This window comes from Erythrolamprus reginae, chromosome Z (assembly GCF_031021105.1).
Source record: "Erythrolamprus reginae isolate rEryReg1 chromosome Z, rEryReg1.hap1, whole genome shotgun sequence".
Taxonomy (NCBI): Eukaryota; Metazoa; Chordata; class Lepidosauria; order Squamata; family Dipsadidae; genus Erythrolamprus; species Erythrolamprus reginae.
Window position 1 is genome coordinate 14,108,417 of NC_091963.1, and position 15,538 is coordinate 14,123,954.

Genomic DNA, 15,538 nt, shown 5'->3' on the forward strand with positions numbered 1-15,538 from the left:
CGTGTTTACAATTTTTGGTTAATATTTTAGTTTTAATTTTATTAATTTTAAATCCCGCAATTTTGCCATATTCCTCTAATTCCTTTAATAAGTAAGTGACTGATTCTATCGGGTCCTCTAAAAAAAAAAGACAAGATCATCTGCGAATGCTTGAACTTTATATTCTTGTTTTTTTATTTTTGTTTTTAATATTTGTTCATTTGTTCATTATCCTATTTATATTTACTTAAAATATTTAATCCACTATTAATCTGGACCCAAAGAAATTGATGGAAATTATTAACACCTAAATATGAATGAAAAAATGTATTATGCATACTGCACTCACCTCAATGTAAGCTGTATCGTTATTTGCATCTTTGATGTGGGGGAACCAATCTCGAGGAGGTTTCGAAAGATGTTTTGATTCCGTCACGAACCACAGCAGCTTTGGCCAGCCTTAGAAACAAACATGCAGCAACTTTTTTAAAATAACAGAAGCCATCATGCAACTGTTGTGGCCTACATTTCTTTAATAAAAATGAATTTTGGAAAAATGTTCTGCAGCAACTCGGAGATAACACAGAAGTTCAGTAAATGCTGGAATCATTAGATATAAAAATCAAATTCTTGTTGAGCATACTCAGCCTAAGAGTTTGGCCCCAGTTTCAAATAGGCACTGGAGATGTTGGACTACTCTGCCCATTGAGAAGCAACTTCCTGTTCCTGGTGCCTTTCCTTCTTTCTTTCCCTTACCCTCTCCTCACACCTGGTTGCTAAGTAGCTGGCATGCCACCACCTCTCTTTCAGATGCTTTGAAAAGTACCAAGTTATAATTGTGAAGGCAATATAAATGCTTCTTGTTTATTTTATTTTTTAAAATTACATGCACTCTCCCATGGCATGCCCAGGACAAAATATAGAAGGAAATGATTTCTAGCAAATTTTATTTTGCAAATCTGAGAATGAGAGGATTTTTATTACTCCAGAACCCATGGTAGTTTAGAAGACAAGATACATTGTTCTACTGATTAGTTGGAAGAAAAGCTTTGGATTTCAAGGTCTGTAGAAGACAGGGTGATTGTGGGTTGGCTTCAGTGAACTGTTCCATTTAACCTCATCTTGCCAGGGTTCAGTTGGGCACTTCTCAACAATCCTGAGATGACAATTATGCCCAACTACAAGAATCACCGGCTTAGAACAAGCAAGATAGACAGAATTGATCTGAAAATTACGCAGATTTGGGAAGACATACATTCACATATCTTTTGCGTTGTGAATACGCAGGCATGGCCGAAAGGTTTCACTCTAATTCGTGCTAACCATGGGAAAATACTTTAAATCTATTGGTTAATGGCTGTCTGCATTAGTGGAAGGAACATACTTGAACCCTATTGACTAACAGCTAATAAAGAGTGCTGCTAGCCTGATGTCTTTGTCTTTTTGCTAGTATGTTGCTGTAACAAACCAATAAGGACAAATACAGGTAGTTACTTTTACTAGCTTCAACTCCCTCCTTCGCCCAAATCTAACATTTTGCATCTTTTAATTAGTTCAATTCTCTATTTTTGTTCATCACTGGGACATGAAATCACGTGGTATTGAGTTAACCCTGCCCAAACTTACCTTTAAATTGTGGTATCTCCCCTGTAGGGCTTTTAGGTAGCCCTTTATGGCATGCATCACTAGTCAAGGCTACAGTGACACCACAGCTTCCAAGCAAGAAGCCGATCTGTTGGCTACCTGCATCCTAGTTGAAGAAAAAGCAAGGGAGAAAAAGCTTCTAAGTGAATCAAAGCAGTAATGAAATCTTTCCTTTAAAATACGTCTGAGTTATTAACATTTGCTTTTACTTCATCAACTAATTTTTTAAAGACATCTATTATGTTTTGATAAAGGTCCTTGGCTTTCAACGCGTCAGTGCTTTTGTAAGAACATTTTTGATAAAATATTTAATACAGAGAATTATATTTTTCTTTTAAAAAGCAAAAATCAGATGGTGAAAACCAAACATTTCCAATCTGAAACTATCACTTGATGCTTGGTGCACAATTTATGACAGGGAGAAGAAAAGCAGAATAAAAAACAGAATCAAATATGGGCACAAAGCAATCCATGAACTAAATAGGCAGATTTATTTAACTATAAAAAGCAAGTATTAGATTCCAAACCAGGATAAGCATTAGATTGCATTAACTAGGAGTGGAATCTATTACTTATAGGATATAGTGGCGATTTCTGAATTAGATAATACAAAGGAAAAGAAAAAAATAAGTTTGTGGGAAAGAGATCTAACAGGCAAAACAGTTCTGCAAATTATGTCTAAAAACAAAAGGAGGAACATGCAATACCTGCTATTTTAAATGCCTTCCAAATATCTCGGACTGACCATTACTGGACACCAATATTTTAGAACAGTTTGAATCTATGACTGCATGTCTGTATCCTACTGAATAATAAACTATTATATTGGCCAGATTCATACCATACCTTAAGCCACAAACTGCCCAATAATTAACCTCAAATCATCACCTTGTCTCACCATTTTCACTTACAAAAGCCAACAGAAGTAGGGGACACTTGAATTCTACGAAACCCCAAGCAAAAAAATCAACAAAATTACAGTAACCATAGCATTTTCAAAAATTCATTTCTTTCTATTTTTTCCTCCCCTCTCCTCTCTGAAGCTAACACAGAATTTTATAGTTTGGAAAAATCTAGTTAGAAAAAGCAATGACCCTATATCAACTGTATTTGGTTTTTGTGTTTCAATTTGGCCAAGTCACAGGTACTCAACAAGATACAACAGTTCAAAATATACAGATAAAATCCATCACTATACCCCAGTATCTGTTCAAGATGCACCATACAATAGCCAGACACCACAGTTTTCAAAACAGAATAGATTAAAGTTTACAGCAAGACTTTCATTGCATTACAAAGACATTAGGAACTGGAAATCTGAAGCAAACAAAAAGCAGAAATGGAGGTTTGTGACTATTGAGATAGAATAGGCTTGAGATACCGATCTGTTTTGCTCAACAGTTCAAGTTAGTTTTTGTTTCTTAATGTATACTTAAATGTTTTTTAAAAGCTATCTGTTCTAAGGGAAAGACATGCATTATACTGTCCTTCATATTCAGAGCCTAGCATCAACCCTTCTGTAGTCAGATTTTTTAAAATACTAGTATTTAATTACACAGTTAGGTTTGTATGTGCTGATGTTTAAAATATATATATTGGAATGAGAAACTGGTTTATGACAGATATGTATTATCATTTCAAAGTTCAGGCACCCAACAAATTCTCAATTATATTTGCATTTTCTAATGATTAAAGTAATTATATGTATTTCCAGCTTGGCAAAGTTAAAGACATACTTTTGCAAGAAAAGTCTTCAGAAATGAGCTCTCATTTGGTTTGGCTTCTATGAAAATCCAGACAGAAGGAGGAGTACCCTTTTTAAGATAAATAGAAAGAGATAAAGAGGATGAAATCATGCTAGTTGGGGAAAAAATTTGTGCATGCTGTGCTATCAGTAGACCAAGGAGATTCATAACTAGCCAGGCCCTAAAAATGTACAAGGTTTAAAAGGCATTAATCAAAGTTGGCATAAATATTAAAATACATCCTACATTAGTTTAGGACCGACAACAATTGTCTACTCCTTTTGTCCTTTGCTGGAATCCTGAAAATTTAGAGTGTCTTTTGGGAGGACGGTTGTGGATTGTTGCTTCCTTTATTGTGAATAAATCTAGCTGACAGATGTCATTATTTTCCAATCATGTCAGTGGTTACTTAGACTCAGATTATTCACTCTGATCCTGAATATATGCATTCCTGGGTTGCCAGTCTCTACCATCTGCAGCTTTCCCCATCAAGATTTTTCTAGCACTCTGGGGAAATTAAAGCACATCTATTGCCCAAAGACAATGGCAGAATAAGACTTTGTCTCTCTTTAAACCAAGAAATGGGATATGTTTCGGAGTATAAAATGCACATTTTTACCCCCCGAAAGAGGATTAAAACTTTGATGTGTCTTATACACTGAATGTAACCCCAACCAGCCACCCCCAAAGAGTAATTTACCTCTTTGCAGCAAACAGTAGCAGAACCTGTTTAGCATAAGCCACTTATCTGCCTCCCACGACACTCAGCTGATTCACTGAAGTTGCAGGCAAGTCCTGCTAAAATGAAAGAGAAACTAAAGCTGCAGGGAGGCAAATGCTGAAACTGTTTTTTGCTGCAAGGAGGTAAGTCAATAACTATAAATGTCTATAGAATGTTCAAATTATTATTTTTTAGACTGCTTTATTATTGTTCTAGACAACTTAACAAAATGAAGAAACTTTTAAAAATAAATGCCTGATCTGAAGAGGCCCATTGCTATTGCATCTTTTTTTAAATAGCAGAGAATACTTCCAGAAAGCCACATCAATTTTAAAGATCTGTAAAAGTATAATCTGAAATGTCCTGTTTTAGTATTAAGTATTAGTATTAAAATAAGGCAGCTGAGTTAAACCCTGACTAAGTCATGTTTGGAATAGAGCTATTTAAATAAGTAGAAGGAGTAAGTGTGATTACATTTAAGAAAACTTTCTGGGATTAATATGCTGCCATATTGTACATTTCTCCAATTCTTTGCTATTTCTATGGGTCAGGCACAAATGCACAGAAATACAGAGCAAACAGTATATATCATCTGTGCTGTTTGCTGTTTGGCGAATTGCTAGGAGGCAGAGGCATTTTTTCCTTGTTTTCCTTCCCCAAAACTAAGGTGCATCTTATACGTCTTAAACTCCAAAAAATATGGTAATCAGGACTAACTCAGTGTTTTATCTTGGCTACGAAGACTGGAAGGGAGATATAGAAAGGTGGGACCAACCAGAGAACACCAAAGCGAGAGAGCTTACTTCAAATAACATGGTACATGTGCTTACTTTGTATAGTTTGATGCAAAAAAGGAAATAATGCAGAAATAAGACAAAGAAATGTCCATGTACACAAAATAATATTTCTTAGACCAATATACACTCTCAATATCCTTCTCTGAGTTCAATTTACATTCTGTGCTGACATCTGGAGTCTAATAGTATAATGAAAAATATCTATGAATGCTTAAATTAATAAATAATATTTTGCACATCTACACTTTTTTTCTTTCACTGCTTCTGTCTTCTATATTTTTCTTGAAAAAGCAATCTAGCAGGAATGCACAAATCCGCTGCCAATGGATGCTACAGAAAATATTTTGGAAACGATGGCAAGCTATATTGAAGGAGGGGGTTTGCCTTTCCTTGCCAGTATTCTTATTGTTACTCAGCTGCTGGCCAGATTTTAATTACAAAGAATTACAAAGTCTACCCTCACCCTACTGTTCCTTTCAACAGAGTTTCTCTGCCATACAGAGCTTCTGCAACATCTGAAGAAGTATCAGAGAATGTCTGTGAAAATCAACAGATGCGATGGATTTTGTTGTGTCTATTTCATTTTGAGACAAAAGCTAGGATGAGAGGAGAAGAGATAAAGCATAGAAGAATGTTCTTGGGGGCAAAAATGATATGAAGGGTTTCTCTAAAATGTAGTTGTATGGGGTATTTTTGGAATGCCATCTCTTATCCAAAAAATTATTCAACTTTCTCTTAAACAAAAAGCTAGTATATATAACCATGGATGGAGTCCATTTTAAAACATACTACTCTGTGCAGTTTTACTGAGAAGAAACCTAAATGAGATTTACCTTTACAAGTGGAGGATATTTATTTATTTTATTTATTTGTTTTGTCAAATACATAATGTAAAATTTAAAGGAAGGAAATGATCATAGTAAAATATAGTAGTAGAAGAATAAGGATAAAACTTTTGGAGTAATTAAAATACATAAACATTTTTATTTATTTATTTATTTATTTATTAGATTTGTATGCCGCCCTTCTCCTCACAACAATAATAAAACAGTGTACTATGAACAAATCTAATATTTAAAAGAAACATAAACATAGGTGTATGGGGGACATTAGGACAGGGGACGGGACGCATGTCGGTGTTGTTTGCTACTAGTTGGTCAAGTCCTAGACAGGCAACAATATTATAAATAGATAAATAGATAATAGGATATAGGCATTGGGTTGCCCACTCTAGTAGATTAATTTGTTTGCATGCATGATGTCGTTGTCCGGAGCTCTGAAGCAGAGTAGGAAGCAAATTGTGGTAACTAGATATAAATAACAAACAATAGATTCAGAGAGAGTAAGATCCTGTGCAACGTTGATGTTTTTTAGATTTAGAGATTTTTTGTAGAATATAGTTAATACATATCACAAAATCTCAAGTTTTTCAGCTGATTAAAAGGGGTTCTTATCTCATGAAGCATCTGTTCTTGTATCAGGTAGATGAATTTTCAGGAATTTCATTGCCATTACAGGACTCATTCAAAGGAAAGAAACAGAGTGAGGAAAATCATTGGATAAAACTCTCAAGAACTTTGTGGCCATGCTACTACCCACATACATTTCAAAGTAGAAGAAGAACTCCTAAAAACTATCCTCAGATTAACTCATTTAGGCCGAATGGTTATTTTAGGATAGGATATAATCTTGAGAAAACCAATCACTCCAAAATATTAGCATTAGAGGGATATTTATACAGATACTTCTACAAAATAGTAGATACAGTAACTTTAATGAAAGAAGGAAGGAAGTTAAAAGAAAATACACACAGGATAGTAAGAGTCATAAAAATATTTCAGATACTAGGATGAAGAAGTAGGCAGATACAAAAATATTTGCCCAAACTGGATACCTTAAAAATACATGGACATCAGTTCTCTAAGTTCTCAATTGTCATACTGGCTGAGGAATTCTTAGGGCTGATATTCACAAATGGGAAATTGTGTTTAAAAAAGAGACTCGGCAGGTTAAGGATAATCTCCCATAAATAGATTCTACATCGCTAGTCTTGTTGATTGAAACTGATGGGAAGCTCAAGTCAAAAAGTTCAGAAATGCTGCTTTCCTTGAACTGAGAAAAAAAAACATCAAGAGTGGTTAGAAAGAAGACTAAAAATTAGAATAAGTGTTTGCTCACTACAGAAGACTCAAGAGTGGGGAATGAAAATTTCTATACTTCTCTAAAACATGCTATTCCCAAATCAATAAGTTGAATATAACCCACCACTCACATCTGGCCATGTTTTTATGAGTGGGAATAAAGGTACAATAAGGGGCTGTAGAAGCTCCTTGATACAAGATGGGATAAGGTAAAGAAATTCCTGTGGGTTTCACCCCGCGAATCGTAGCTGACTTTAGAGGGTATTTCTCATCCATGTTTCTTTAGGCCATTGAGCCAATGCTGTCCAATTGACTTGGAAGCATCATGCTGCATTGCAATGCATACGGCAAAACATGGAATGTTTTTACCTTTTCACTGAAATGGTACCTGTTTTATAAGCTTCCATTTACATGCTTTTGAACTGCTAGTTGGCAGGAGCTGAAGCAAGTGGTGTTAGGATTCAGACAACTGTAGCACAGACCTAAACGACTAAGGAATCATGCCTCTACAGGAAGATAATGTTTGAATTCCTTTAACATGCTTATCAGCTATTTCAGACATGTTACATAGCAATACAGAAGAGTTTTTAAAATAGCATACTGAACATTGCCTGCTTTCCCTGTATCTGATATGAAAAACTGCGTTTTGTGGCAAAATAACTAGTGAGTTAGAAAGGACTGGACTCTCACAGAAAATCTGCATGAAGCTCTGAAGTTCTCTGCAGATGGAGAAAGTAAATGTTGAGAATTTCTCCAGGCAAGTGTTCTTGGGTTCTTCATTCTTAGTTTAGGAATTTAATTTAGTCAAAACCACATGAAATTATTCCACATCATTCATCCAAACTCTTTCCCACTATATAACAGGTATGGTTTTATTTGATAGATGATTCTTTTTCTCATACATTGTGCCATTTTTGAGTCATACAAGAAGTTTATAGGGAAATGGAATAACTGAGGGACAAGAGAAGAAATTAAAGGCTCGAGTGTGAAAATTTAAATGGCAGAACTTCAGGCAATCTGATAAAATTTGAGCGGCACAGGTAAGGATGAACCAAAATGTGTAAAATTCAGCTCATTGGTTGTCCTCCAGCATCCGCTATATATAAATCCCTGTTACAAGTGTTTTAATTAATCAGAGTCTAAGGCCTTTGCCTTAGATCCTCTTCAGTAAATTCTGTATAAACATGATGCTTGTTTACACAAATGATTTTTTATGTTTTACAAAAATTAATCTTGGCAAGAATTTTAACAGGTAGAGCAAGTTACAAAATGCTTTTAGCAGGCTTTTGAAGTAGGCACTAGTTTACTGTGGTATTGTTTCAACTGTACACAAAATAAAAGCATGATGAAAAACTTAGCATCTAATTGTCAAATGCAAAAAGGCATTTATGCCTTACAAAGTTTTTGTGCAAAGGAAAGGGAAGGTAAGGGAGAAATTTAATAGGTACCATTTCTCTGAAGTTGTTATAGCCCTGCTTCCCAAATTCTTTCCTTCATTACCCAAAACAGCCTATCAAAAAAACTTTATTTAAATGTTCCTAAGGTGATTGTATAATGACACACAAATCCATTAACCAAAGAAAAGCCAGTTTTACTCAATTTTGGGTAATTTATCCAGCTTTGGCAAGCACTATGTTAGAGAATGATTCTAGCTAAACTGCTATCAAGCAAGGGAAAGGAGGTTTTCCTTTCCAGTTATGTCTGAAGACATGTTCTTTAGTCATGTGGCTAGTATGGCTGTACAACAAAAGCACATGGAACACTATTACCTTCCTATCAAAATGGTATCTATTAATCTATCTGCATGCTTTTAACCCGCTAGATGTGTAAGAGGTGGGGCAAGGAATGGGATTTCACCCTGCCGTGTGGTGCTTAAGTCTTAAGAATCCGGGCTACCAGCCTTCCACCTGACAAGCTCAGTCTCTCTATCTGGAGCCACCATGCCTCTTTATTTATAAAACAAAGGTGAGCATTGTTTGAAAGGCACTTAGTATTCTGTTGTGACCTTACTAGGTGGAACATGTTATATTTTTAAAGAGAAGGAGAGACCTGATGCTATTCCCACCTGAAAACCATTCCCAACTCTAAAAACTGCAGTTGCTTTTGCTGAATTGAAATGCTTTAATCCCAAACAGATTAGGGAATGCAGAAGGGAATTGTGGTGGGTCTGCAACGGCAAGAACGGAACGGAATTGTGGTGGGTCTGTAACGGCAAGAAAGTGAAGTCTGAGAGACATAAGATTTCCAGGATTAGAATGGAAGTCCTACTTTTCTGTATGTTTGTGACATGCACATGGCTCCAAATGCCAGAAGATTATTAATCAAAGCAGCAAGAGGGTGGAACCACAATATCATAAACTAGATCTTTTTTGGACAGGGCTATATAATTGATATCTGCATCTAAAACATACAGTATATTTAAACTTTCATGAGAAGGTTGTCTGCCCAAGTAAATTTTTTGCTGAAAGCATGGTTCACTGATCATGTCTTTAGCCTTTGCATTTTACTTCATGGTAAATCTCCTTATAGGACCAGATATAAGCAGGTTATTCCTAGCCAACATGCCAATGCACAGAAAACGGGACCTTCCTAAGAAGAGAAATAATGGATTTTGCTCTTCTTGTTGCGTTATTGAATTCCCAAATCAATATATGACATTCCATTGTGGTTTAAATATGAAGAAAGACCTCCAAATTAATATGCAGCCAAAACATGGTCAGAAGCTATTATTAGCAATGCAACTGCCGACAGTTTTTAATCATTTACTTATTTCAATTGTTTTGAATATTTCCTGTTTTCAAAAATGTGTTAAGTGTTATTTTGATCATCGGGCTGCCTGGAATTCTTTGAAAAACTGCACAAGGAACATTCTTTTTTTAAAACTAAAACCTAAACAATGTTGATAGTCTTTAAAGCCATAGTTGTCTTTTGGACCACTTCAAAAATTCATAATGGACATTTTTATCATCTAAAAATGTATTAATTATGCAGCTGGCTCAAAGTCTGCTCCAAGAAGAACATCCATCAACTTACAAATTAAGGAAATAGGCATGTCACCACTCTTAATTCCGCTGGACTAGCTTTGTAAAGATCCTAGTCATATGAAGTACCACTTAAGTAGCAAAATTGCAATGATTACTTAGACGATGCCCAACTTTCCAATCAACTCTATTTTTAAGGAATAAATTGCCTACATAGGAAATAGCTCAGAGCTATAACAGCAAGATAATTCTTGCAAAGTTCAGGGAGCCTAGTTCTTGTAGTATCAGCACTGCTTGAATTTTTTCACCTAAATCCAAATAAATCTAGACCTTTCTAGCTAATCCTCTGAGTGCTATTTTTCTAAGTATTCTAAAGCAGTCATTATCCATGGTCCCTCCTAATGACATGCCACAGTAGGAAATGAGAACCCTTGTGAAATATGACACCTTGGACAATTCTGTCCATCACAAATAATGGTATAATTGGTGGTGGGCTCTATCACCTTCTCTGCACTATTGCCTTCAGCATATTTCCAAAGCTACCTTTACTTTCTTTCCCTTCAAATGTGGCTGGTCCCAAGTTTTGTTTAATGTTAGGTTCCAATTCAATGAAGAAAATAGCTCAAAGCTTTCATGGTTCCATATGCAAGCAGCCTTTTTATTTTTGCATGCAAAAATAATCCCTTAGGGAATTGGGGGACAGAAGCCCAAAAAACCTGTTTCGTTTCAATACTGGTCAAATTCTATTTAGCATTCAGGTACACCTACAGTTTACAACCTGTTCTAAAATAATATTTAAAAAGTAAATCCATTTTAGCTTCCTGATCAAGTTAAGGCAAAGTCGTCAGAATATGTATATGCAGATGGTATATATATTCTGATGACATGTAATAAATAGGTTACACTTTCATAAATATGTTAAAGCAACAATGCCTATTGTCATTTTTCATTTCCTTCTGAGATCTGATATTAATTCTTGCTAACTAAAAACCTCTTTCTCTTACCTTTCTGGTAAGTGGCACTTCAATAGGAACAGGAACAACTTCTGCAAGAAGGCAGCCATAAAAGGCTACCATAAAAGCTGCGGGATCATTGTTGGGAAAAACAAGGGCTACCTGTAAAAATATATAATAAGTGGAAGGAAAAATAAATAAATAAGCCCTCAGTGCTATAGAATTCCCTCCTTTGCTGGGTTCTCCCAGCAAACTAAATTTTATTTAAGGATTATTTAAAAAACAACAACTGTATTTTTACATTTTGGCCTTTCAAAATAGCATGGTTACATTTCATTCTTTCCCCTGAATTTTCATAATGACACCAAGGACTTTTTTTGGATTGCATTGATGACCTGCAAGGTACCTTCTAAGTCTGTACCTGTGCCAAGTGTTTAATGTTTTGATATTGAAGTTACTTGCTACTTTCTTTTTCAAATAATTTTTGAGTATAAATATTAAACAGACATTCAAAACATTAAAATACAAACATTAGACAGTACAGTACAAACATTAACACATATAAATACACCTAACAACTTTTATAACATTTTTATGGTAAATTGCAGCGATGTTAATTTTTCATTTATATGCAGGCATGTTAAACTGTATTTCCTTTATAATTTTATCTGTCAATCTATTTAACTATTGATTAGTATTTTCATATATATATTATTTTTATTCCTTATGTATCTTTACTTATATATTCATTCTTCAGTTCAGAAATTTATTTTTAATTACAATTATAATTATGTATATGTACATTTAAACATCCTCTTTTCCCTCTGTTTTTTTTTTCTTTCCATCCATTTGTATAACATATTCCAACTCTCAAAGTACTCCGAATCTTCTTTTTGGTTTAACTCAATTGTTAGTTTATCTAGTTCTGCACATTCTAGAATTTCTCAATAATGATATTGTCATTCTAGAATTTCCTAATAATGATCTTGTTGTACATCATCCTGCTTCCAATGTTGTGCCAAAGATATTCTTACTGTTATTAATATATGAAGGATGATGTACCAATGTTTTATTTCAAGCTTTTTGTCAAATATTCCCAAATGGAAATGTTTCTGGTTTAATGTTTATTTTGTGTTCTGTTATTGCTTCCAGCCATTTATGTATTTTTTCCACAACTTTTTGATTAATGGGCAGGTCCACCACATATGATAGTATGTTCCATTAGTTTGGTGATATTTCCAACATTTTGAATTTATATTTTGGTACATCTTGGCCAATCTGGCCAGCAGCAGTTGCCATCTATAATACATTTTGTATTGTTTTTCTTTTCTTTTCTTTTAAGACGTTTTGCAAAATTTCTTTATTAAGTTTTCACATATAATTCAACTCACAGTTTATTCCATTTTACAGATAATAAACCATCTTTGTTAATATTTTTATAGTAGATTTTTTTTACCTGTTACATTCCATTGTATACATTAAACATACATTTATTTTCTAATATTTATTACTTTCACTAAATGATAAATGAAACTATTTACAAGGTAACTGTAGTTTGTTTCGATTGTACTATTGCTTCATAATATATTATTTCTATATTCTCTTTTGAACCCATTCATGCCATTTTTGCCATCTTCGTTTGATTCCATGATTTTGTTTCCCTTGATTGAATTAGTAATTTTGTCCATCTCCACACATGTATATATATATTTTATCTATAATTAAGTTTTCCATTGGGGTCTGGTCGTTCTTCCAAAGTTGTGCTATCGCAATTCTTGTTGCAGTGTTTATATGTGTCGTAAGAAGCAGTGTTTGTTTTGAATAGTGCCTTCTCCAAATTCCTAATAGCATAGCTTCCGGGATAAATTCTATTTCCTCTTTGGTAATCTCTGAGAGCCAAGTATGAGTTGTTTTCCAGATTTTTTGTATTTTAGGACATGACCACCACATGTGAAAAAAAAGTACCTCTTTCATTTTTACACTTTCAACATGTATTGTTTTTCTTTATATGCAATTGCTTTGGTTAATTTGTAATTTATGGTCCAGATCTTTTCCCATTGATCCAAATAAATATTATGGCCAAAGCGTTTTGCCCAACTAATCATATTACCCTTTATATTGTAGCTTAGTAGATATTTATAGATTTTTGTTATCATTTTTCCCCTGGCCGCAATAAACTTTTATCTAATCCTGTTTTCTCCTTTGCTATCCCAAATTTCCCTTTGTCTTTATTGAATTTAGAACTGATCTGGTAGTATGACCACCAGTTGTTTTATTTTAGGCCATGTCTTATGTAATGATTCCCTAATTTTGTGATTATAGAAATAGGAATGTGTTTTATGTTTCTCGTACCATAAAAAACCATGCCATCCAACCTGTAACTCAGGTCCCTTGAGTGCTAGTATTTTATTGTTATTTAAAAATATCCATTCAATTATTCATTGTAAAGTTGCTGCCTGATGATATAGTTCTAGGTCCGGTAGTCCAAAGCCCCCTTGCTTTCTATTGCCTTGTAGATATTTTAATTTAACCCTTGGTTTTTTTCCTGCCCAAATAAATTTTGATATCATTTTATTTTTTTCTATGTTGTTTTATCAGAATTGTTTGAAATAAATAAAATAATTTGGGAAGAGTAGACATCTTAATGTTCATTATTCTTTCTATTAGTGATATAAGTAATTTATTCCATCTTTCTAAACCTTTTTTCTATTTGTTTGCTTAATTCAATATAATTCTCTTTTTTGATTGTTGAACATCTAGCTGACATTATTATTTCCAAATATTTGAGTTTTTTTACTTGCTACTTTCATTTCTATACTTATTATTAATCCCTTCTTATTGATTGGATGCTTCTTTATTGATGCAATTTGGATTTTTTGGTAATATGTAATATATATTACTGATAAATAAATCAGTAAACTGTAGTTCAACAACATTAGCATTATTCATCTATCCCTTTACAGAGAAAACAACTCTAGGTAGTCCAATAATGGTAATCAAAGGAATAGAATCTTATGAAGCCAAATTGCTTCTAACAGGAATGATCCTTTAAAAATCTTTTAATAGTTTTTTGTGCCACTTGTTATATTACTGATCAGCTTGTAGTTGGTCATACTCCAAATTAATTGGAACTTAAAATATGTATAACTCCTTTATTCAAGCCTATTTCTATTGAGAAACTGAAAGGCTGACTTAAAAGTCTATTTATATAACCCATTGCAGTTTCATCTTATATGCATCTTCATTTTCATCACTTTCAGATGCCACGTGTCTAATGGAAAACTATAATCTCTGGATTATGCTCTTAAGTTTTGTTATTCGTTTTTGATATTTGTTCAAAATCTTGCTTTTAGTTGGGCTCATAAAATAACAACTTTCTGAAGGGGCTGTGTTTCCCTGGTTGCAAATCTGTTTTTTCCCCTATTATTTTTCTGGTTCCTGTTGATGACTTTCAAACTGCATTTCTACACATTCCTCCTCTTTTGACATTCAATTTCATTTCACATGACAATAACAAAGTTTAAAAGTGAAAAAGGATAAAATCTTGCAGTCACTCTTTCATACTCCTTCAGAAAAGAGAGGGACTTTTTAAAGAATAATCAGTCTCAAATAACGATGAATCTGATAGATCTATTTTATGTACCGGTAATCAATTTTCTGGAGAACTGAGCTGCAGGATCTTTCTTTTGAGATCATGGCTAATCATCATTGTAATTCTGAGGTCACTTACTGCTGGCTTTGCTACTCCAAATCCATATGAAGATTTATACAAATCATGGATCTTCATATGTTACTTTATTTATTGCACTACTGTGGCAGCTTTTGAGGAGTTTTCAGAATGTGAAAATATATGTACACTGGTCAGGTTAGTGTAAAATTCTTGGCCATAAATTGAAAAGTTGTTTAAGCAATTTCATACATAGCCAAAGAAAGAGGTATACAGTATAAGGATTCATGTACATGGAAGAATTTAAACCTCTCTGCCTTGGTGTAAGATGTATAATTTCCTAATTATTCTAGAGGCTGAATTAACAATTCTGAGTGTTCCACGTTTTTACAGATTCAGCACACACACCACAATACGAGAGCACACGAGGCACAGAGTAAGAAAATGTCTAGCTGTAATGTTAATTTCATAACTTTGATTTATTTATTCTGTATGCTGCCCATTATGATATGATTTAGAACTTTCATAAATCAAGAAGGAAGATTCTGTAGATACGTTTGGCCAAATGCCAAAACAGACAATGATTTAAATTCAACATCTGCCCACAGTCTTTTTAGTTAAACTTAGGAAAAGAAAGAAACAAAGAAATCATTTCTGTAGGGCCTGAACTGACATAAAGAGTGCTCTGAAGTTAAACAGGTTAAGACAAGAAAAAGGACAGGGGAAATGTTATTAGTGAAGGGAAGGCAGAAAATATCAAGAGACAATTAGGAAGAGGTTAAACCAGAGAATATATACAATAATCTACTAAGCTATTTCTTTTCATTCATTTGGGAGAGTCACTTGCCACCATTTAGGGAAGCACTCCCCAAAGTATAGTTTAAATGTTTTAAATTTGTTTCTGTGGAGT

General features: G+C 33.9%; 1 protein-coding gene across 4 annotated transcripts in view; it reads right to left on the bottom strand.

The window, feature by feature from the left end:
- Positions 1-15,538, bottom strand: part of LOC139154351 (disco-interacting protein 2 homolog C) — a 416,316-nt gene that overhangs the window by 73,886 nt on the left and 326,892 nt on the right. For 3 of the 4 annotated variants that reach the window (XM_070728823.1, XM_070728822.1, XM_070728826.1), the window contains 3 exons: positions 11,013-11,123; positions 1,606-1,729; positions 329-438 (listed from right to left, as the gene is read on the bottom strand). In XM_070728823.1, the coding sequence (XP_070584924.1) occupies positions 329-438; positions 1,606-1,729; positions 11,013-11,123 (345 nt within the window). Of the gene's footprint in view, positions 1-328; positions 439-1,605; positions 1,730-3,359; positions 3,438-11,012; positions 11,124-15,538 lie in introns of all 4 variants that reach the window. The other variant, XM_070728824.1, reaches the window with a different exon arrangement.